Genomic DNA, 21,916 nt, shown 5'->3' with positions numbered 1-21,916 from the left:
ACTCTAGCCACCTGAACTAGAAATACTAGAAATTGGTGAATTAAGCAATGACAAATTCCGTGGCATATTCAAACTAAACTATGCTGGTGATGCTTATATTGAGATACAAACAAAAGTTCAGGTATATATATACATGTATACTTTCTCTCTCCCTTTTTTAAATTAATGCATACAATGCTAGGCTAATCCTATGCATAACAAACCGACACAACTTCCTCGCTACTGTCGTCCCGGTATCCTGGCAGCAGATAAACCACTGGTCGTACCCATGGTGCTACGTATCAGTCAATTGAAACTGAGAGGCATTATTGTCTTGGTTGTCCACAAAACCAAAGGTATCACTCTTGTGTTCAAAAACGATCCTCTGGAGAGCGTAGATGTGAGCTCGACATTTGATAACATCCCCATGTTGCGTGGTTACCTTCAGCGTGAGATTGAAAAGCAATTGAGAAACATGCTACAAGATGAACTGCCAATGATGGTGCACAACCTTAGTTTACGTTATTTACAAAAAGAAGAACAAAAGCGACCGACTACTGCCATGTCAATGTATTCGTCAAGCTGCAATAGCCTTCCAGATCTTGAATACCCACCATCACCTTCAGTCAGTAGCGTAGATACGCCTTTGTCTGTTGATTCTTATGATTGCTGCTGGCCAGAAAACATGAAATTCAACCTAACGACGTCGCATCCATTCAGCTGTCATTATTTGGATACACAATCTGACATCCTATCTAGTGCAACCACACTTGTCGACATATATGCAGACGATGCCGATGCGCCGTGGTATGCAAAGGAAGCATTGGTCAGTCCAATCTACAATAACAATGACGAAGCATCGCCTGTAGTGTTTGATGACTTGATCCTGAGACCGAATGAAAATCAGATGGTCTCTAAGTTATTTAAACTTGCCTCAGTCCATTATACCTTATCTCCTTTAACTGAAGTGATTCCCCATTTTACCTACCGAAGCTTACCTTATGCTATAAAAAGCTATAGTCATGTAAAGACAAACAAGGTCCCAAAAAGACGCATCATCAAGTTGAACCTTTCGGCTCCTCTTATTTAAATATTCCCCTATTTTTTTTATTTATATCTCTTCACTTGTATATTTCTCTCTCTCTTTTTCTCTTTGTATAGAACTAAAAATTAAAAAAAAAAGGAGATTCTTGTTTATTACATACAATCTTTTATTTTACAAGCCTTTAAAAGTATGTACAATACCATTTACTGAATTTACATCATCATTATTATCTTCTCCGTCCGCCAAAGCGCCATCTTCATCCAAGTAAAATGAACCGCGTGGAGAATTAGGAGTTGTAGGTAAATGTCCGTAACCAAGCAACCACCAGAGAATAGCTTCATAACAAAATACATATTGTCTCTGGGTCTGTACTACACTCATTCTCTGTTCCCTAAACCGACTGACAGCCTCCTGTACTTTATCAGTCATCGTGTTCGTATAGACATCCCTCTCATGCCATAGTCGTTGAATGATCGTATCCACGACACAAAAGGTGCCAGTTCGACCACATCCTGCTGAACAATGCACGGTCATAGGGCCCTTTTCTTGATGCTCTATCTTGTATGCCTCATCAGCAGTGTGAATCAATTGTAGTAGACCAATGGGGTGATCTGGGACACCAAAGTCTGACCATCCAGTGTACTGTAAGTGGGTAACAGTACGATCTTGGAGCAAGGAGGATCGATGTTTGAGATGAAATTTACGAATGATAATAAGATCTTCTTCACTCCGTTCTCGTTTATCATTCATATTCATAACTGGCTGTGCCTGTTCAGATATCATCGTGACAGTGATCGATCCATAATTTTGTGATGCACCCACAGTTGACGGCCAATACCGATGACATTTGATCTAACACGAAAAAAGGGTCAATGAAACTAGGGATAATGAGCAATATATCCATTTTTTTTTTTTTTACTTTGTTTAATTCTTCCTCATTGGTAAGCATAACAATGACATATGAGCTTTCATCCCAAATCATTTTCCAAAAGTCATCAAATGTGGTAGGCAATGGTCCTTGAGTAGCAATGTATTTCCTGTTCTTGTCCAGCACGTCTGGGTTTCGCATTGTCTCTAATGCATCCTGACTAATGATTCCAGACTGAATAAGATCCTGATCCATCCTAGACAGTGGTGTCACAGAACGTAACAATGCATCATTCTTTCTGACTGCATATTGTATATAGCTCGCATTAATATAGTCATCTTTCTTATCGAGCAGCTTTACCCTAGAATATTCTAATGAAATGTGAATTCCTTTTGTTTATACATTACGTATGTATTTTATAATTCAAAACAATACTTTACCATAAGGCCAAATGTTATTGTATCGGTTCAATGTTCCCTTTTCGATAGCTGAGGCAATGCTCAGCGGGAACTCAGTTGATTTGTGAGATGAATGATACTCCAAGACAAAGGAAAGTCGCTTCTGCTCAGTACGTTCTAATTGCTTTTGTAATGATGTCATATTAGTGTTTCGCAACCCAAGACTATGTTTTGTATACCTCGTACGCTTCTGCTAGCCTTTTAGGTCCATTATCTTTATCCATAATTCTCTTTAGCCATATGGGTAACTCAAAGTTTCCTTGTGTGTCCACTGAGCTTCCACCTAACCCATATCTAGGATGATGTGTGGGTGAAGCAGATAGATGGATAACTCCATGATCAAGTCTTTTGCCATAAGGGATACGGATAGTAAAGCGCTCTTGAATTTGACCCTGCGGTAGCTCAATGTTTTGACGTATGTTGACAAAAAAGGGTGTCTCGACTGTTGGCTTATTATTATTATTAGCTGCCTGGTTTTGTTTGCATTGATCTGGATAAAGTCTTTGAAATTGACTGAATCCGTCTTTTATATATATATAAAATAATCATAAGACATATGAAGCCATTACAAACACAGTTGTATACCTTTCAAATAGTTTAATTGGCCTTGATAGTTTGCATTTTTGAACTTTAGAGCCAAGAGGATAGCAGTGGCCGAGTTACCAGAATCAGTAGTTGAAACAGAGGCATGATCATAAAAGATGATATGTGATGTCGATGGCCATTGTCTGAAATGATCCGCGTCGCTATTACTGGCCAAAGACTGTGCCACTTTATCAAGTGTGTAAGATGCACGCTTTAGTAGGATGGAAGGCATTGTCAGATTGATGGCTGATTTGATGTGATGTGCTGAGAAATGCGTGATCGCGCGGACATCGATAATTAATGGGATGGCTGTGTTCAACAAGCGGTTGAGTTCATGGCTGCTGATAGGCTTCAATACATCTTTATGTTGTTGATGATGAGGTCCAGTGGTTGGATTCATATGATATCTCTTTGCGTATAATACATTCATGAATTCCTGCGGTGGACAATGTTTGTGTGATATCGAATCGTTGTCACTGTTGGTTGAGCAAGAGATGATCAATTCATTTTCACTGCTCCAATGCTGAGTAGGTGATTGACAGGTTAAGCTCATGATTTAGTCAAATAATAATAAAGAAAAAAGGCATAAAAAAAGGGAAGGGAAGCAATGGCCCTTTTCCTTATTATATAATGCCTTCATAAAGTGAGCATAGCGTCACATTTTCCTTTTTGAGTAAATTACTTTTTTAGTACAGAATTTTTCAAGCAGTTTGATCGGGATTCATCTTTGAAAGCTTTATTTGGAATCGTTTTTTTAAAAAAAAGACTTTATTTTGTGGACTGTTTACAAAGGGTGAACGAAGAGGGATGAGTTGCTATAGTGGCTCTACTCGGTTTATAAGTGCGCGTCTCCTTTTGTTCATTGTTCAACAGACAGCGAAATAAGCTTTTTCAGTTCATTACACAACGGACTTTACATCAAAGACTGAGTCTGACCATTTGCTCATAGATTGACTTGTGACACATGTATACTACTCTAGTCTATTAGGACTGGCTGATAAAAAGTTTCACGATCGATTCGAATGTCGGAAAGATTGTTTAAAACTGAATCAATAGTAGCAAAGATCCCTTATTTGTTATGTGAAAGAGAGATCGCGCATGATGAATGGATTTAGCTTAAAGGCCGTGTATAGTATGAATTCCAAGAAGAGAGAGAGAGGGGCCAGAACAGTTCTTTCAAGTTTTTAGTCTAGTAAATAAGCTTTTTACGCGATACCATAATGGGGGAGAGCTTAAAGGTCATGAGGACTCCCCCTTTTTTATTTTGTTTGTATTCATTGATTGTTACTATATGACATTTTGTTTGTTGGACAAAAAAAGCTATAGCCATTCAGCAAAAATATCAACGCCTTTCAAAAGATCTCAGTTTCAATGAGAAACAAGAGATCGGTATGTTATATGACCTCATTGAACACATGATGGCTATAAAAAATGCACTCTTGCTGTCAATTCAATAGTATATACAAATAGACTAAGGCAAATAAAGTTCAAATAGACTATTGGTGATCATTTGCTTCCGTGAGGTATTCTCGATATGAACTGCTAGAAATTTTCCATGTTGTCATCGAGATACGCTTATCACGATCTTGGCCTTCTGATAGGTGATATAGGACTTGACCATTACCCTTCACAGTATACTCGAAGTTGAGAACAATTACGAAGATATATCGATGGCATGCTGTTGGTTGCACGTTGTTTAACTGACAATTTTTTTCTACTCCTTTGTAATTTCATTTGCTTTAAAATAGTAACTGTAATCAATAGATTTATGTCGTTATAGTAACATTGGTAATATTATACATGTTGGTAAGATTTAGTGATCGTATATGACTTCAAAGAAAATATAAGAAAATGTGCATACTGCTTATAAGCTATTAGATTATGTGAAATGGTGACTTTATTCGAGTATTCAAAGAATAATTCAAAGTATCAACGAAGTCGCTTGAATTGCTCACGGTTATGATGAAAGAAGTCCTTTAGACTTGTCGGACTACGTCCAATGGCATCTTCCAGATCCTGACTAATAACATCTGTGTGCTTAGCTTCAGATAATTCCCAATAATCAAGTATGGTGTTGATGTTGGTTTCGTTCAGATACCGTCCCAGAGGAAACATACCATGACTTTCGGACGGTCTTTCTCTAAAGCGGTTATCATCACGTAAATCTTTCAAATAGCCACGCATACTCGAACGACTCGACTTTTCAAACGTCATGTCACGATCAAGCGCTTTGTTGGCGGCACTTACTACGTCCTTGACATCGTAGTTATGTTGCGATGGTGTAAAGTTAAACAACGTCTTGTTCTTTTTGCCCTTGACGACGTTTGAGAGTTGAACTATGGCATCCAAAGCGTCTTCCATGTCAATGGCACACCATTGGGCATGTTCAGAAACAGGTAAACGGATCTTGTTTTCATCTTCCATTAATGGACCCATGTAGAAAAAGAACTGATGGAACAAAGGCAGACGCATGATGCAGTAATTGTCCTTGCTAAAGTACTTTGGAATAAGATCTTCGAGATACCGATAGTCCTTGAGCTCTTCCAGACGATTATCTTCTTTTTTTACAGCATCAACACCAATACTAAAGAATAAAGGGTCATTTTGTTATATCCCTTTCTTTCATGTTCTAAGATTTACACTGAGAATAAGGTCATGTAATCAACATGCTCCTTTTGAGCACATCTCATAACCGACTCAGCTTCTTCTCTACGTGGCTTGGAGAATTCGGGTACGAGCATAACATAGCACGTATCTCTCAGCAAACGACAGACTTCAATTTCGTTCATATAGTCCACCTCAACCACATCAGCTCCGAGTAGTGCAAGTTCATCTAAGCCTTGACGTTCACAACAGAGAATACGATACTTGTACTCCTTATCTTCAGTTAAAAACTTATATGCAGTAGCAAATCCAAGTAAGCTATCTCCGTTAGTAATAACTCGAGTCTTCATGATACTGTGTGGAACTCTGATAAAGACATTCTCCCTTTTTATAAGCTCTCTCAATCTCAGCCATTTTCTTTTTTTTTTGCTTTTTTTTCCTGCCGAGTCAACAACTTGATAATAACTCGCCATGTCCTTGCTATCCAAAGTAACTCGTTGTATGAGAGCAATTGCTCCTTTAGAACTTGCTGAAACCTCGTGGGACAACGTAGGTGTTTTAGTAGGTAATGACTTGATTTCGACATGACCTTTTTTGCTTCGTCTAACATTCATGCCATAGAACCTCCTTTTCCTTCACCAAAGCAAAACAAGGTTCTTTTGACTATTGACTTGACTCCACAAGTACTTGAAGAAGCACTTGCTGATCCCAAAGTAAATGCAAAATAAGTGACGCGCATATTTGTATAAAACTCAACATGTTTTAGTTTGGCACTATTGTATCATATCATCCTCCTATCTTTAGAGGCTTCAAGAGATTAACTTCAGAGGATCCTCAACAAGCTATGATCTTGAAAGCCATTGCTTCTGGTGTCGGTATCTATTCTCCTCATACAGCTTGTGACAATTGCATCAACGGAGGTAACGCGGAACAACATCCTTATTTCATATGAAAGTAACTTTTTGCCAAGTCAACGACTGGCTAGCAAGTGGATTAGGAAAAGGTCGTGTTGAACCCATTACACCAGCTGATAATCCACCTGAGGGACAAGAAGGATCTGGTTCTGGTCGACTTTTCACTTTTAGCGAGCCTACTTCATTGTCCGAAATTGTTGATCGCGTCAAGAAGCTGATTGGATTGCCCTATGGTAATGAACAAGGTTATGTGTGATATTAGCTAAATGCATACATAGTTAGATTAGCTACGATGGATAAGAACAAGCTGATCGAGACAGTAGCCATCTGTGCTGGATCAGGCTCTTCTGTTTTGAATTCAGTTAAAGCCGACCTTTATTTCACAGGTGAAATGGGACATCATGATGTATTGGCTGCTTTATATAGAAATACAAGTGTTATTTTATGTAAGAAAACAAGCTTACATCAACTTAATATCTAATATAATATAGGTGAACATACCAATACAGAAAGAGGATATCTCTCTGCTGTCTTAAAGCCTGCTTTAGAAAAGCAATTGGTCAATGAAACATCAGAGTCTGGTGAACCCATTGAAGTTGTCGTGTCTCAAGCTGATAAGGACCCACTTCAAGTTGTATGATAATAATAAAGTTCAACTGTACACAAGATGGTTTCTATTTGTTTATTTACTTATTTATACTTGGTGCTGATGATCTTTGCAATGGTTTGAAGTTGAATGTTGTTGGTTCCTTCATAGATAGAACCAATCTTGGCATCACGATAGAACTTTTCAACACCAGTTTCACGGACGAAACCATTACCTCCCATCCATTCAACAGCATAAGAGGAAGCCTTTTCAGCAACCTTGGCAGCCTTCCACTTGGCCATGGCAGCTTCCATGACAAATGGTTTACCTTCTTCCTTTAATCTAGCAGCGTTGTATGTCAGCAGCTTGGCGGCTTCGATTTCAACAGCGACTTCAGCAAATTGGTGTTGCATAGCTTGGAAGGTACCGATGGGTTGACCAAATTGCTTACGTTCCATCATGTAGGGTAAAGCGATATCGTAAGCTCCTTGGGCACAACCAATCATTTGAGCAGCAATACCGATACGACCTTCGTTCAAAGAATCGATGGCGTATTTGTAACCATCACCGACCTTACCGAGCACGTTTTCCTTGGGAATCTTGACATCGTCAAAATTCAAGACGCATGTAGAAGAAGAGCGGATACCCAACTTTTTTTGAAGATGATATTAGCTATTGTTCACACTCCTTTTCTCATTGCTTTACCTTCTTTTCCTTCTTTGCAATTTCGACACCCCATTCCTTTTCGACGATGAACGCAGTGATACCCTTGTATCCCTTGGAAGGGTCGCTTTTTTAAAAAATAAAGTTTAGTAAACTTGTTGCATATAGTTCAAATACTTACACATTGGCAAAGATAACGAAAATACCAGCTTCTGCAGAGTTACTGATCCACATCTTTCCACCATTCAATACATAGTGGTCGCCTTTATCTTCAGCACGAGTTTGAAGAGCAAATGCATCTGATCCAGCACCTGCTTCTGAAATACAGAAACTACCCACGGTGTCAGTGGCAAGACGTGTGAGGTATTTTTCCTTGAGTTCCTTAGAAGCCCATTTACGGATAACAGTGTTGGTTAAAGTATTCTACGTGAAAAAAGTTAGTTTGATTAATTAACTATAAATGTATTATTTATCTTTACGTGAATGTCACACAGTGCACTAATGGAAGGGTCAACCTTGGCAAGTTCTAAAGACAAAAGAAATAAGGGGGCTATGTACACACATGAAAAGTTATCACATACCTTCAACTGCTAAAATGGCAGCAGTAAAAGAACATTCAGCACCTCCATATTCACTTTCTGTTTCAAGACCCATCAACTAGAGTTCACATGTTAGTATTATTTTAATAGACGTGTTTTTTTTTGTTTTTTGTTTTTTTTTTTACTTACGCCGTTATCAAACATGGCTTGAATGATGTCTTTATTCATCACCTCAGCTTCATCCATTTCCTGTACTTTAGGTTGAACAACTTCACGAGCAAATCTGGAAACTATTTGGATAAAGATTAGAGAAATAATAATAAAAGAGCACATATTCTCATTTACCTGTATCCTTCAACATGAGTTCTTCTTCAGTGAAGGATTGCAAAGAGGTAGGAGCCTCATGAATAGAAGGAGAAGAGAATGTCAAAGCAGCATAATTGCTACGAAAAAAAAATATGAATAAGTAGGGGCGTTTAAAACAGAAATCATATTATAGGTTACCGCTTCAAGGCCTGACGTGCGACAGGTTGAGTACGGGCAGCAAGTTGAGGAAGACGCTGAGCAAGCTTAAACATGATAGATGAAAGAAAGGGTGTTTATTTATTTGGTTTAAAGGATAAGTCCTTTTTATATGTAACTTATTTACTGCTTTCCCACGGTTACATTATGTACAATGTGCACCATCAAATTTTAAAAAGATTCCCACCCTTCTCACACACGTCACGTAAGGAGAATCTTGACATTAGACGAGCGCTTTTTTGTCCTTTCATAACGTTCGACAAAGTCTTCATACGATAAAAGCTTGACATTCTTATGGGACATGAGCAAGTACATTTCTTTGACAAGTTCAAAATTGATTGGAAACATGATATCGTACCAGCCAGGAGGTAGTCTGAACGTTTTACACCGCACCATTCGGTCTTTGTAACAAGTCTGTACCATGGGCGCATTGATACCTTCGATGGTATAAGGCAAGTGAGAGTAGTCTGTAAGGATGAGTCGATGTCCAGGAAAGTATGTCCTCAAGATATCTAGCAGTTGAAATAGTCTGGTAGGTATAAATTCATATGAATTAGCTAGAGACAGCCGAAACTGGCGCCAGGCCCGATCTGAACTAGGTGTCTTCAATTTCTTTCTAAACGTCAGGTATCGGTTGATCAATGGATCGTTGCCGACGGGTTCAAACAATTGATGATGATGACCCTGACTGTCGATACAGACAAGGCCCTGATACTGCGTGTTGTCTCTGGATTGAATCATGTCATGCCCAAGCCGTGTCTATGTTGCACATACAATATCAATTATTTAAGCGCAAATGTGTCCTTTTTTGTGTGTCCGTTAGTTACCATCACTTCTAAGCCTAATACAAAGCACTGCTCAGTCACTACCCTATTCCAATCAAAGATGCTTTGGTCAAACCGTGCGATGGGGCAGTCATGCTGGGGCAAGGGCTCGCGAGCGGTAGACATAAACGTGGGTTCGATCAGGTTATATTGAGTTCTTTGATAGACAGAGGGTTCATATTGTCGTATGTAATCAAGGATATAAGGCATCAGTCGTCCATTGCCTCCGTTCATTTCATAAATGACGAGATCTCTATGTGGATATAGAGTCAATTTGTACTCTGTTACCATATACTTTGCAACTGCACGTCCAAACCAAGGCTAATATATACAAGTTTGTCTTTGTGTGTATATATAAAAAATAAGATGCTTACTTGAAATAGTTCAGTGTGAGAATGCCCATAATGAGGATGAGCTGCTCCATGCGTTCGAGCAAAACTACTCATCGAATCGACATAATCTTCATCCTTTTTGTATTCTTTTGAACTGGTCACCCAAGCTGGTTTCTTTGAGAAAAAGCCATATTGTGGGTTGTAAAGTGAGTCATCAATAAAGTCTCTGACGAGCATCTTTGTACGCACAGGAGGCAGTATGTGAGATTTAGTGTCTTGGCTGGTCTTTAGACTATATGATTCATATTCTTCTACAGTATTTTTCTTGTGTATAAAGAATGGAGTAAAGAAACCGTAATATCGTTTTATTTGCCTAAATGGTTGGCTGCTGTGGTATAAGATTGTTCTACTGTACATATGGTATCAACTGAATACAGGCGTTCTATTTCTCACTTTCTCTTGAAGAAAAAAAAAGTCGGACTTTACAATTGAGTTGATTACTATTTTTTGAAGTCAAATGAGATCAACAGCATCAGTCAGTTGAGTGAAAGAAAGGCAGAAAATGTGACTTATTTTACAATTTGATAATAGTTTAAAATTAAAATTAAGCTAAACACAAGAGAAGATAGAAAAGAGCATGAAAAAGAAACAGAAAGCGACAAACTAGAGTTTCTTGAAGTTTTTGGCTGATTGAATGACCGAGGCCATCCAATTAAAAAGAGAAGGTAAGCCAGTGACAAAGTCCTTCACTCTGGAAGCAGTGATGGGGCATTTTACCACACAATTGGTCTTTTTGGCAATAACTCCATTGATGCTTACAGTTGATTCAAAAAAAAAAAATGGTCAGATCTAAATATTAAAATATGTAGGTTATGTAAGTTATAACCTTGTAAATTTTTTCCATTTAATACATATACTTACTAACCAATCTGACCACAAAAAGAACGCTTTCTTGGCTGCAAAAGTCAATAGAGCTAGTCACTTGAGCGATGTTGCTGTAAAACTTCTGAGTGTCCTTTTCTTCTTTTGCCTGGCTTGCGTTGTGGTTTGCGCCACCAGAGAACTCTATCAACACCGGAACAATCTTATGGTTCTCAACACAAAAGGCTACACAATCTTAGATGATCTTTTGGGTGGATTAACTTCTTCGTCCGATCCTTGTTTGAATATAAATCACTCTATTTACATACATATATATAAAGTGTGGACTTTATTTAGCAATTTTTTTAAAATTGATTATGTGTCTATAGAGGAAGATAACTTCTGTTCAAAAGGTAATGTCGACAAGAATCTGCTATGTTTCAATTTGAAACTGTTGACGACTACAATTGTACACCACAGAGTGCCATCGAATATGCAACGCCAGTGGTATTTCCAGATTGTTGCAATAGTCGCACCAAAGAAACAAAGAATGTCCGTATCGACTATGGTTTGTTCGTCTACCAGGACAAAAGAAGTGAGCACAGACCATATTTCATCTGCAACAAGGAACTTGTCCCGCAGAGAATATCCCTCGAAAATGAAGAACCAGAAGTTGAGTTTGAGAAGGCAGCCCACAAAGAGGCGGTGGTGTGTTTCAACGTCTTGTTGGCAGAGTCTGCACATTGGAGAGACGGTCACGCTGGGATTCCAGGCATGATGTAAAGCAGCCGTAGGAATATAGCCATGTAACAGGCGAAACCATGGTGTGAAGACCTTTGGAGGCATAGTCCGGGACCAAAAAGTTTGCCAGTACTGAGGTCGAAGAAGCAGCAAACGAAGCAGAGCCAAAGGCGGATGACATGGTTGTGTTAGCAAATCGAAGTCTTTGTGCCATAAGAAACGGAGCTGACCAGGAGATACCTTGACAATTGGAACAGGTGCCGTATTGGATTTCCGTGTAGGGTTTGGGATTGCCCAATGAGCATATGAGGGTATCCAAGAGGGGATGCTGTTAAATACATCAGGCGCTGACACCTGTGATCCCAAGGTGGATAGATCGTCGCGAGGCCCAAAGATAATGCGGCTAATCGCTGGTATCAACTGCAGAGTAGTTGGAGCGGTTCGTCAATTTGGAAAAATAGACTTCCTGAGCGCATGGAGGGCAGAGGATATGAGTGCACGGAATGAAAATATGGGCCAAGAGATTATAAGAAACCTCTCAGGTATGCTTGCCCAGTTCAATCCCTTCGCACGCATTTATCGTCATGCGTATGAGATATCAAGCAACCATGAGAGCTCCAGCATTAATAGCAAGGATATATCTAACAACAATGGCTCTACCGAAAGCGAATCACCATATATTGTAATAAATCCATAGATGACAATGCATTTGATTGAAGGAGATGATAGACGCAATCACAATTTGCCAATTCTGGAATACCATTCTATGAGAAAAATCGACGTATGGCTGCTTATTTCAGTGTACTTTGTCGGAATATGAACTGTATTCTGGAATAGCCTCGATTTTGGAATGCTACTCCTACCTACCGAGGGTTATGACAGAAGCGAGACCCTACTGTAATTATGTTTATTTTTCTTCTTTCCTCTTTGCTTTCCTGTGCTCTGTGTACTCACCGTTTACATCCTACAGTAATCTAACCATACCACTCCGCGATGTATGGCCCAAGGAAAGCAGTAAAAAAGAAACGAGTATCGGAGAAAGAATCTTTTTTGCCAGCCAATGAATTTGGTTTGCAAAGAAAGTAGCTTATGTTGTGTTTTTGTGTGAAAATTATACCACTTTGATCATCTTGTAAAAAATACCCTTTTCTTTCCACTTTTTAATAAAACAAAATGGTAAGCATATAAAAAGTATATACGCGACAATGATTTGTAGTAATAAATTTATACATGACTTTAGTCCATTCACATAGGCGATATTGTAAGTATCTCGTAGTATTCTCTTTTTATCTTTGCTTATGCTTTTTGAAAAGATCCCTGATGCTACTCTTCATTATGTGCCTTATAACCCAAATGAAGACATCACAGCATGTCCTAGGTAATTATATCATATTTGTTTTGGCCTTGATACTCACTTGTCATTAGACCTGTCCCTTTCAAGATCCATGAGCAATTAAAGGGCAAAAAAGCTGTCATTTTTGCTATTCCAGGTACACCATTAGTACCTACTATTCCTTATTGATATCAACATGTGTCATCTAGGCCCATTTACACCCACTTGCTCCGAGACTCATGTTCCTGGCTTTTTAAATGCTTATGAAGCACTTAAAGCTAAAGGTGTTAATGAAGTTATTTGCATCTCTGTCTCGGACGGATTTGTCATGAACGCATTCGCCAAGGCTTATAAGGCCGGTGATAAAATCATCATGGCCGGTGATGGTAGTGCTGAATTCTCCAAGGCCTTAGGCCTCACTCAAGATTTGACCAAGGCAGGTATGGGCATCCGATCCAAACGTTTTGCTATTATTATAGATGATTTGGTCATAAAGTATGTTGGTGTTGAAGATGCCCCTGGTGTCAAGGCTTCTGGAGCTGAAGCAGTTTTGGCAAAGTTATAATCATTGGTTAATAAATCATTCATGCGTATCTATTTCATTATGTTTTAGTAATGCTTTTTTATTAAAAAGGATTAGCAAGAGCGAGATAAAAAGAATAACAATGTCACCAATAATGTCCAAGCATCTGTAGCCACTTTTAGTTACCAAAGCTGTTACTGCCACTCTTTTTTGTTGCCAATATTATATGAAAGTATGATCTATCAAACATGAAATGAAATAAGAAGGAGTTTCCATGGCAACCCTAATAACATTAAAAGTAAAACAATTGTTGCTTATAAAATTGAGTTTTTTCTAAAAATAAGTACGCATTATACATAAAAAGGCTGAGCAGTGTGTAACTTTGATTTTATATTTATTTGTTTCTGCTCTTTTCTCTTTTTCTACTTTTTCTCTTTTATCAATACAACAATAGAATGTCCCTCGTTACAGCGCATAATACAGAAAATGACGAGATATACAAACTCGAGCCTCATAATGAGATATACCCTACTTCGCTGTCAGCACCTTTACCTGAGGGCAACAAACGTACGGCCTATACTGTGGATATACCAATTCCTACTCCACCCGACTCAATACAAGACGAATCATTACAAGACGTTCTTCTCAAGAGGCACTCTACTATTTCATCCAGTCATGATGAACCCATCTTATCACACAGTCCTAGCTTGAACTCACTCACCAGGCATCACACGACTGGTCATACGCTAAAAAAATCTGCTCGGCAAATGATGGCTGATAAAGAGAGAATGAATTTAATAAAACGGTCGGAAGAGTTTCAAAAGGAATTGAATGCAAGAAGGAAAGCATTTAGACGGTTATCCCGAATGCCTCAGCGGCAAGATGATGAAGATAAAGTGCTGATGGGAACACGCATATCAGAGGGGCACCGTAACTATGTCTTGATGTATAATATGTTAACCGGCATCCGTATTGCCGTCAGCCGAGTGACGGCCAAGATAGATAGAGAACTAACGGATCAAGACTTTACTGCAGCCCATAAACTAGCCTTTGACGTCATTGGTGATGAATTGACTCCAGGTGCAAAATACGACTTCAAATTCAAAGACTATGCTCCTTGGGTGTTTCGTCACTTAAGAGAAAAGTTTGGAGTTGATCCTGCGGATTATTTGGTAACTTTTTATAAAATCATCATTGCTTGTATGGCGTTCTAATATAAAAATAGATTTCATTAACGAGTAAATATATCCTGAGTGAACTTGGATCACCTGGTAAAAGTGGAAGTTTCTTTTATTACTCAAAGGATTATCGTTTTATTATCAAGACGATTCATTATACTGAACATAAATTTATGAGAAGCATACTAAAGGAATATTATCATGTAAGCAATATTTAAGTAAGCATTTCAAGACGACTAAACTATGTTTAAAAAGCATATCTGTGATAATCCAAGTACTCTCCTGTGTCGACACTATGGCTTACATAGAATTAAACTTCCTCATGGAAGAAAGATTCATTTTGTTGTCATGAGCAACGTCTTTCCTCCAAACAAAGATATTCATGAAACCTACGATTTGAAGGTAAACACGATAATCGACTCTTTATTGTTTACTAATATTTCCTTAGGGTTCCACTCTAGGTCGATTCTTACCAGAAGAAGAAATACGCAAGAACCCTTATGCGGTCATGAAAGACTTGAACTGGGAAAAGAGGGAACGAAAGCTCCAATTGGGTCCACAAAAGAGAAAACTGTTCATCAGTCAACTCGTTCGAGATGTGACAGTAAGTGACCATACCAAATAAATACAAGTGTATTAATCATACGATAGTTACTGTCTCAACTCAATATCATGGACTATAGCTTATTAGTGGGTATCCATGATATGCTCAGAGGTAACAAGGACAACATCCGTGATGCAACCCTACAGACCTTCCAGCCTCATACAAAATCCATCCAACGAAGGATCACTCAGATGAGACGTAGAACGAGTAAAGCACAGGTGGTTCGTAGGGCTATTGCTGAAGCCAATCCAAATAAACTAGACGCTTCACAATTACCAGAAGAGGCTCAAGAGTAAGTATGCCTTGACAACATTTTGAGTATATATTAACTATTTTATACAGACGTCGTAACTGTGTATTTTACTCTGATGAAGGCTGTCTCCAAGCAACAAATGAACAAGATCAGCCCTTACCTGTTCTGTACTCCCTTGGTATTATTGATATCCTGACACCATATGATCTCAAGAAAAAATCAGAGCATGTTTACAAATCCATGACGGTCCAGGACAAGACCGCTATCTCCGCCGTCAGGCCTACTCAATATGGCCAACGTTTTCTAGAATTTATGGCCCGTGCTGTGCTGGAACATAACGAAGATATACCACATGAATATAAACTGAAATCAAGGTCAAGGCATTTTTTTAGATAAAAAAGGCATTGTATATTCTTTATAATAAACGAGACTGTAATAGTTTGTGTACAAATTCAAAACGAGTTTTCCATTCTTTATTCGTTCTTTTTCTTATTTGGGAGGGCTAAGGCAAAAAAAGAGTTAGTTTGGTTCATACAATTTACATTAACACTTACTTGTAAACAATCTTTCTAGACTTGATAGGTGCCCACTTGAAGCGCTTCAACCAGACAGACAAGGCAGTCAAACCAGCCAAGATGATGACGGCCTTCATACCCATCTTCTTACGTTCATCGTGTTCTGGCTCAGCAGCCCAAGCGAGGAAAGTACAGACATCCTTGGCCATTTGGGAAGTAGTAGCAGGGGTACCATCTTCATATTCAACGACACCGTCGAAAAGAACACGGGCCATAGCAATAGCTCCACCAGGGAAGTAAGGGTTGTAGTTCAAACCTTCACGAACTTCAATACCTCCAGGAGGATCCATGTAACCTGTAAGAAGGGAGAAGACATAGTCCTATACATACATTACTATCATCCTTCCATATCGTTTCATTATGTCCTTTACCTCACCACCGTGACGAGCCTTGGTGATCAAGGAGAGATCTGGGGGCAAAGCACCAGCATTACCAGCACGGGCAGCTTCATCATTAGGGTAAGGTTTAGGCATGTAATCAGAGAGCTACAAAGTCTAATCAGTTTCTCTTTTTTTCTACATCAAGATGTTTACAATATACCTTGCCTGGTCTAGTAAACATTTCACCGTTTTCATCAGGTCCATCTTGATATTCAAATTCTTCAGCCATAGCCTTTACTTCAGCTTCGGTGTGAGAGACACCAACTAAGTTTCTCCAGGCAATACGGTCAAGAGAGTGACAGGCTGAACAAACTTCTCTGTAAACTTGGTAACCACGACGAATGCTATAATACATTGTGTGAGATAAAGAGTGACACTGTGTGTAATCCAATTCTATATTTACGCAGCGTGATCAAAAGTAGAAAGAGGACCGCTGTGAGGCCAAGGATAGTGAGGAGCATGAAGACCTTCGTCAGCCATGTTGGCAGAAGCGTCGGCGTACATGTAAGCAGAGGCTGTGGCACCAACGATAGCAGCTGTCACAAGTCCAAATTGCATAGGGTTCTATTACAAGGTTATACGTTGTCTTTCTCTATTCTAATAGCACTTACAGAGCTGACAGTAGGCTTTGTAGAAGCGAATCGAGCCTATCATGTATAAAAGTCAATTTCAATCGCTTAAATAATCTGTTGTGTATAGTGATGTTACGTACCTGAATGGTAGGCTTGACGAATGAGCGCACAGAGTGCTTTGCTGATTGTGTTGCGAGCCGAGAAAACATTTTTAAGAATAGAGTAGGGGGGTTATGTTTTTGAAGAAAAAATAACTTTTTTCTTTTCTAAAGGAAAGGCCTAACAGAAGAAAAAAAAATGTTTGGTCATGTCCTGACAGCCCCCCGCCTTCATCCACGCAGATTCGAATAAGCGGAGAACAAATTGCTTAGGTGACGTAAAATAATGGCTTGGGTACCGCCCTTTCTGAAATTTAAAATTTGAGATGGCCGACTTGTATGGCTTCTAAAAGAATAATTGTTTTTTATTTTATACTTTATCTTTGTGTTTGCATATTTATATTTAGTGGAAGCTGCATCTCTTCATTAGCTGACAACGACTGTCTTGACTCATTATATATTTGCAACAGTCTGTTGTTATTTTCAAAAGCTAAATGTATACGACTTTCTAAAGCTTGTCAACAGCTCATCCGTTCTACCTCCAGCTTCAGATGGTACTTCTGATTGAAGCACATTAGAGCTTTCAGTAACTGCTTCGATATGATTATTCTACACAGTATTCTGGATAAATATTATCCATGATATGAATTCTCAAGCTAGAGTCAATTTCTAGATAATGTCATAAGTACACTGTAGCATTTCTCTTATTACTATCGTGACAATCTAACTTGGCTGTAAACTACACAGCTTTTATCGAAACGATAAGCCAAATACATATGCTTACAGACACGCCTATTTCGTTGAAAGCCTATACAGTTACATGCAGTCATTACTACTTGCTCAGTTGATATATCGTATACAACTTCCGTCGTGAAAGACTTGACAATATAACAAACTTCTTCATCGATATACACTTTCTGTACCATACCTTCTAATTACAGTTCATTGATCTCTTCTGCTGCAATCATTCTCTTTCTTGCCCCTCTAGTCTTTGAGCTCATATGTCCGATATTAGCAGACATCCTTGCGGTATTGTGCATAAAATTGGTATGAACATAATCAACCAAGATAAATATTTATCGATCCAGTCTTCTATTTCTCTTCCATTGTAAGTAGTTTATCTTCAATTGGTTGTGCCAACTCTCAATATTGTTGTTCGTTTCCATATTGGTGAAAATTTGTGGCTGGTAGACAGCAGACCAATGCATGAACTTATCATGAATAAGGTACATTTGGGTAAAGCGAGCCATGAAATCCGTCTGCACTGAAAACTCCTGTTGAAAATGTAGCAGTTTCTGGTTGAACATTTGGGTTGAATTTCTAGAAAAAAGATAATTAAACGGAGTACAGTGAAAAATCGTGCTAAATGGTGTGTAAATGATGAGAATCGCATTATTACTCGATCCAGCTCCTGTCCCGATAAAATGTAAATAGGTATACCTGCCAAACTTTGAACGCTTAAAGTTTATGTTCTAACCTAATCACTTACAAAATAAGCTATGTTCCCATTGTATACCCGTTGAGACTCTGTAGACAGTGTTCAGCTGGCAATGCTCATGGTGGAAACTTAGTAAATTACTTTTACTTAGTTACAACTAGCTGAGTACTGATTATTCTATTTAATACTGTCAGCTCCATCCAATGATAGGTCTGGAACCGAGACGTCAATGCAGCATTGAACATTCGATCAATGCCTGCAGATTATGTTAATAATAACTGTGATATTAGATCAAGGAATGCTGCATTTAATAGAGTGCTTTAACCAGCACCATTAAATAGCCAGTTGCTTTGGCTCTTTGCACGTGTAAGTACCTTATTCTATTCTGATTCGAAAAAAGAATACTAGCGTCATCATTATCTTATCCAGTCAAAAATGTCTAGGGTGATTTAAGTGAGTGTTACGGGATTTTCCAAACAAAGCTACATTATTTCCTGCTATTAATCCTGAAATGCAAGAAGTTGTAGCAATTAGTAGACAAGAAAGATCTCCCAACACTGATAAAGCCTACAAACAAAGACAAGATAGATGGCTGGTAAATTTGGAGTAAGATACTTAATGATCCATTGTCTAAATATAATTTAGTAGAAATGGTGCAGTGAAAAGCAATTCGCTGATGGTGCTCTTGTGTCTGAACGAAAGCTTGTTCTATATCTTCGAGAAGAAATACTTCCGAAAGGAAATATGACTGGCAAAAAAGATGCTAATGGCACAGCTGCTTCTATTGGAAAATCTACGATCGACTCGCATATCAAATCAGTTGTTGATTTATACAGGCAACAAAGGGCCTTAAAAATTAATCATGAACATCATCCCCGTGGAGGTGTGTTAAAAGCATTCCTGAAAACACTTAATTATACCCGATTGAAACGCAAGAGAAAAACTCTTGAGGATAGTGTTGCAGATACTCCCAACGAAGATCATCCATCAAATCAACTGGAGGAATCAATACCTCAACTGATAGAAATGGTTAAAAATGGATTTGAACAACTAAGGCAACTGTTTGACCAACACGCAGCGGAAGTCAATTCCAAATTGGATCATATAATGCAGACACTACAGCAGCCTTTACACCTTTCACCATATCGGCATGTAATACCAGAGCAGCAGCAACAACAACAACAGCCATCCACATCAGTCTTACAAGCACAGAACATACCAAGCACGCCTACACGTAGCGGTTCTAATACAACTGCCGAACCAACATACAAGTTATGCAGGCATCTCAAGACAGTGACTGATGTTTGGAGAGAGTACGAACTTGGCTTGCCAGGCCAGCCGGCAGTACAGTCCCTAGAGCAGACCCAAGGAACTTCTTGGCGAAGAAACCGAACAGAGTCAAGGTACTTCAGTAGGAGAAAAATGATTTATGATAAAGTGAAGAAGACTGCTTCTGAATACGACATATCCACCACAGAAGCGGCAGAAATAATTGAAAGAAAACGCGTTGAACTTGGAAAATCTTTAGATGGTTTCTGCAAAGTCATTTCTTCCGAGCTGTAATGTTTTTTGTTATCAAATTCTACATTTTTTCAAATGTCTATTTGAATATCTTATCAAGTGCAGTGAGCTATTCGAGTTTTGTGTAACTTCTTAGATGATTAGCTTAAATTTGAGATGCTACTTTTATCATTAGGCAGGCCTACACCAATATAAAAAAATCATTTTGCTAAAGCTAAGCATTGTATATATTGATTTGTAGTCGCTCTACCCATTACAACCTGAGCATGTTTGACATTATGTTCTCTGTTTCCACTCCAACTTCAAACAAGATGGCAAATGAATTCGACAAACGCATAAATCATACACGACTTGTGCTTATAATTTCAGTCTCAGAAATCGTGACAGCGATATTCGATTGGACAAAAAGGTAGCCGATCATTGAGTTACAGATTTCACGTCTGCTACAGAGATTCAATTCACATTTCTTGATATTGATAATGAAAATGAGAATTACAATCACAGTGCTTCCAAAAGACTTTGTGTTGGATCTAGTGTACTTTTGTTATGACGAAGCTCTGTCTGCTCGTACTCTTGGCACTGTCTCCCGCTTCTTAGACAACCGTAAATCTATTGCTGTGGATGATTATGAGTTTAAGACTGAGCGCAATTTTGAAGAAGAATTGTCAGCCTACAGTCAATTCCTATCCATTCAGTCTTGCTTCAAGGATTTCAGTATTGCATGTAAGTACTAAGAGGATATTTTTATGGCGAAGCTCTGCTTCTTTTTTTAAACATATGGAACCGTGCTTCAGATTTATGAAAGTGATGATATGATCAGGCATAAACTGTTTTTGAGTTTTTAAATTTTATGATGCTTTGGGAAGTTAAAGTAGTAAATAATCGAAAGAAGGAAAGGATGTGGTTATAAACTAATATGTAAAAAGAACAAGTATGTCTTGGGAATATTAATTAAGTGAGAAGAATGGAAGAACTCGATGGACTTGTCCTTGATTGACGCAGTTTTCTTGAGTAGAAATTGAAATCAACCTATTTGATGTGCCTGATATGAATCATTATAATATTCTATATATGACAGTAGAGCATACATTTTACATTCATCTACCGCATCTGATAAGAGTAACTTATAATAACAGTAGCAATAGTAATTACTAGTATAATAATGACAAAATAATCACATTGACCACGTCAAATCATGCTGACAACATTCAATCTTCCTTATAAAACTCAAACGCGTCTTTAATAATACTCTTTTCTTTTCAATAAACAATGTAATTCGCAAGCTGTCGACTTAATACGTGAATGAACTGCAAAAAGCAGCTACTCATGCTTTCTTATATAATAAAAGTTTTTATGGAAAAATAGATGAAGAAGAATGCAATATCATAAACAAGTGCTCGATTATTAAACCGCTTCATGTGTTTAAACAGCGTGTTTATTAGTCGTAAGTACAATGTCAATATTTAATGTAAATCAAGGTAGCTTCTAACACGTTGTTTTTCACTTCTTGTAGACTTTGCCATCCGCATTTTGATACTGAAGAGGACGCAAGCACCTTTTACTATTATTACAAACTCAAGCAAAAAAATGTTTGTAACAAGCTTCAAATGATTGTGTGCCCTGCGTGAGAGCAGGGCAAAGACGTTCAATATGTAAGTAACAAGTATCTCAAGTTTGTAAACAAAGCTGTTGTCTTCTGTACAGAGAAGAGTCGATGAAGAAAAGCCGTTGTGGTGTTACTGACTCTTGGCTCTTTCCTCCCTCTATTCAGAGGGGGAAAGAAAGATAGAAGGTTTACATATTGAAATCAACAATGACAAGGCTGTCGTGGTGGCCAAAAGAAGAAGGTTGGTTTCTTTAAATGAAGCACATGGTGCTTAACTTGTTCTCCTTTACGTGGTTATTTTCTTATTGTTTTTT

At 38.4% G+C, this 21,916-nt stretch overlaps 12 protein-coding genes across 12 annotated transcripts in view; 4 read left to right on the top strand and 8 right to left on the bottom strand.

The window, feature by feature from the left end:
• RHIMIDRAFT_313587 (uncharacterized protein) overlaps positions 1-1,069 on the top strand; it is a gene marked incomplete at its 3' end in the record, with an annotated part of 1,419 nt that extends 350 nt beyond the window's left edge. The window contains exons 2-3 of the mRNA XM_023614872.1: positions 8-121; positions 182-1,069. Coding sequence (XP_023465767.1) covers positions 8-121; positions 182-1,069 — 1,002 coding nt within the window. The remainder of the gene's footprint in view (positions 1-7; positions 122-181) is intronic.
• A 126-nt stretch (positions 1,070-1,195) lies between these two features.
• Positions 1,196-3,488, bottom strand: RHIMIDRAFT_237874 (uncharacterized protein; the record flags this gene model as incomplete). Its single annotated transcript, XM_023608840.1, has 5 exons — positions 1,196-1,876; positions 1,944-2,263; positions 2,333-2,474; positions 2,530-2,873; positions 2,936-3,488. 5 exons carry the CDS (start codon positions 3,486-3,488, stop codon positions 1,196-1,198), a joined length of 2,040 nt encoding a protein of 679 aa, XP_023465766.1.
• A 1,253-nt stretch (positions 3,489-4,741) lies between these two features.
• RHIMIDRAFT_313585 (uncharacterized protein) lies at positions 4,742-5,940 on the bottom strand. The gene is made up of 2 exons (XM_023614871.1): positions 5,576-5,940; positions 4,742-5,519 (listed from the first exon to the last, which is right to left on the bottom strand). The coding sequence occupies exons 1-2, from the start codon at positions 5,887-5,889 to the stop codon at positions 4,865-4,867; spliced, it is 969 nt and encodes a 322-aa protein (XP_023465765.1). The 5' UTR covers positions 5,890-5,940; the 3' UTR covers positions 4,742-4,864.
• A 70-nt stretch (positions 5,941-6,010) lies between these two features.
• Positions 6,011-7,093, top strand: RHIMIDRAFT_237872 (NGG1p interacting factor 3; the record flags this gene model as incomplete). The annotated part of the gene is made up of 6 exons (XM_023608839.1): positions 6,011-6,104; positions 6,161-6,252; positions 6,306-6,459; positions 6,510-6,686; positions 6,741-6,899; positions 6,945-7,093. 6 exons carry the CDS (start codon positions 6,011-6,013, stop codon positions 7,091-7,093), a joined length of 825 nt encoding a protein of 274 aa, XP_023465764.1.
• Positions 7,094-7,143: 50 nt separating this feature from the next.
• RHIMIDRAFT_251855 (putative acyl-CoA dehydrogenase short-branched chain precursor) lies at positions 7,144-8,819 on the bottom strand (the record flags this gene model as incomplete). The annotated part of the gene is made up of 8 exons (XM_023610892.1): positions 7,144-7,689; positions 7,745-7,829; positions 7,884-8,125; positions 8,182-8,228; positions 8,284-8,359; positions 8,431-8,531; positions 8,587-8,684; positions 8,746-8,819. 8 exons carry the CDS (start codon positions 8,817-8,819, stop codon positions 7,144-7,146), a joined length of 1,269 nt encoding a protein of 422 aa, XP_023465763.1.
• Positions 8,820-8,859: 40 nt separating this feature from the next.
• Positions 8,860-10,442, bottom strand: RHIMIDRAFT_139525 (DUF185-domain-containing protein). The gene is made up of 3 exons (XM_023605672.1): positions 9,962-10,442; positions 9,591-9,908; positions 8,860-9,522 (listed from the first exon to the last, which is right to left on the bottom strand). Exons 1-3 carry the CDS (start codon positions 10,334-10,336, stop codon positions 8,965-8,967), a joined length of 1,251 nt encoding a protein of 416 aa, XP_023465762.1. The 5' UTR covers positions 10,337-10,442; the 3' UTR covers positions 8,860-8,964.
• A 713-nt stretch (positions 10,443-11,155) lies between these two features.
• RHIMIDRAFT_237869 (uncharacterized protein) lies at positions 11,156-11,626 on the bottom strand (the record flags this gene model as incomplete). Its single annotated transcript, XM_023608838.1, has 1 exon — positions 11,156-11,626. The coding sequence occupies one exon, from the start codon at positions 11,624-11,626 to the stop codon at positions 11,156-11,158; it is 471 nt and encodes a 156-aa protein (XP_023465761.1).
• A 1,048-nt stretch (positions 11,627-12,674) lies between these two features.
• Positions 12,675-13,689, top strand: RHIMIDRAFT_215711 (antioxidant, AhpC/TSA family). The gene is made up of 5 exons (XM_023607293.1): positions 12,675-12,697; positions 12,762-12,782; positions 12,835-12,899; positions 12,947-13,011; positions 13,064-13,689. Exons 1-5 carry the CDS (start codon positions 12,695-12,697, stop codon positions 13,417-13,419), a joined length of 510 nt encoding a protein of 169 aa, XP_023465760.1. The 5' UTR covers positions 12,675-12,694; the 3' UTR covers positions 13,420-13,689.
• A 554-nt stretch (positions 13,690-14,243) lies between these two features.
• Positions 14,244-15,808, top strand: RHIMIDRAFT_202982 (SAICAR synthase-like protein; the record flags this gene model as incomplete). Its single annotated transcript, XM_023606652.1, has 6 exons — positions 14,244-14,549; positions 14,603-14,758; positions 14,811-14,957; positions 15,004-15,159; positions 15,207-15,451; positions 15,502-15,808. The coding sequence occupies 6 exons, from the start codon at positions 14,244-14,246 to the stop codon at positions 15,806-15,808; spliced, it is 1,317 nt and encodes a 438-aa protein (XP_023465759.1).
• A 93-nt stretch (positions 15,809-15,901) lies between these two features.
• RHIMIDRAFT_237866 (cytochrome c1, component of the mitochondrial respiratory chain) lies at positions 15,902-17,148 on the bottom strand (the record flags this gene model as incomplete). Its single annotated transcript, XM_023608837.1, has 7 exons — positions 15,902-15,914; positions 15,967-16,307; positions 16,359-16,472; positions 16,528-16,711; positions 16,771-16,931; positions 16,979-17,014; positions 17,080-17,148. 7 exons carry the CDS (start codon positions 17,146-17,148, stop codon positions 15,902-15,904), a joined length of 918 nt encoding a protein of 305 aa, XP_023465758.1.
• Positions 17,149-17,674: 526 nt separating this feature from the next.
• RHIMIDRAFT_139488 (uncharacterized protein) lies at positions 17,675-18,061 on the bottom strand. The gene has a single exon (XM_023605671.1). The coding sequence runs from the start codon at positions 17,961-17,963 to the stop codon at positions 17,748-17,750; it is 216 nt and encodes a 71-aa protein (XP_023465757.1). The 5' UTR covers positions 17,964-18,061; the 3' UTR covers positions 17,675-17,747.
• On the bottom strand, positions 18,017-18,318 carry RHIMIDRAFT_283821 (uncharacterized protein). Its single transcript, XM_023613158.1, has one exon. The coding sequence runs from the start codon at positions 18,285-18,287 to the stop codon at positions 18,114-18,116; it is 174 nt and encodes a 57-aa protein (XP_023465756.1). The 5' UTR covers positions 18,288-18,318; the 3' UTR covers positions 18,017-18,113.
• Positions 18,319-21,916: the final 3,598 nt, after the last annotated feature.

Source organism: Rhizopus microsporus, assembly GCF_002708625.1.
Source record: "Rhizopus microsporus ATCC 52813 unplaced genomic scaffold scaffold_9, whole genome shotgun sequence".
Lineage (NCBI taxonomy): Eukaryota > Fungi > Mucoromycota > Mucoromycetes > Mucorales > Rhizopodaceae > Rhizopus > Rhizopus microsporus.
The sequence above is the reverse complement of the archived record's forward strand: the minus strand, read 5'-3'. Positions and strand labels throughout refer to the sequence as shown.

What these genes read in the sequence shown, in the direction of transcription:
- RHIMIDRAFT_313585 (XM_023614871.1), bottom strand. Translation starts at nt 5,889, where the DNA reads ATGAAGACTCGAGTTATTACTAACGGAGATAGCTTACTTGGATTTGCT. An exon ending in TACATGACCTTATTCTCAGT is followed by an intron (nt 5,520 to 5,575) that starts GTAAATCTTAGA and finishes TTTATTCTTTAG; the next exon opens with TATTGGTGTTGATGCTGTAA.
- RHIMIDRAFT_139525 (XM_023605672.1), bottom strand. Translation starts at nt 10,336, where the DNA reads ATGTACAGTAGAACAATCTTATACCACAGCAGCCAACCATTTAGGCAA. An exon ending in CTCACACTGAACTATTTCAA is followed by an intron (nt 9,909 to 9,961) that starts GTAAGCATCTTA and finishes TGTATATATTAG; the next exon opens with CCTTGGTTTGGACGTGCAGT. An exon ending in TATTAGGCTTAGAAGTGATG is followed by an intron (nt 9,523 to 9,590) that starts GTAACTAACGGA and finishes TGTGCAACATAG; the next exon opens with ACACGGCTTGGGCATGACAT.
- RHIMIDRAFT_215711 (XM_023607293.1), top strand. An exon ending in CCATTCACATAGGCGATATT is followed by an intron (nt 12,783 to 12,834) that starts GTAAGTATCTCG and finishes CTTTTTGAAAAG; the next exon opens with ATCCCTGATGCTACTCTTCA. An exon ending in TGTCATTTTTGCTATTCCAG is followed by an intron (nt 13,012 to 13,063) that starts GTACACCATTAG and finishes TGTGTCATCTAG; the next exon opens with GCCCATTTACACCCACTTGC.
- RHIMIDRAFT_139488 (XM_023605671.1), bottom strand. Translation starts at nt 17,963, where the DNA reads ATGGTACAGAAAGTGTATATCGATGAAGAAGTTTGTTATATTGTCAAG.
- RHIMIDRAFT_283821 (XM_023613158.1), bottom strand. Translation starts at nt 18,287, where the DNA reads ATGGCTCGCTTTACCCAAATGTACCTTATTCATGATAAGTTCATGCAT.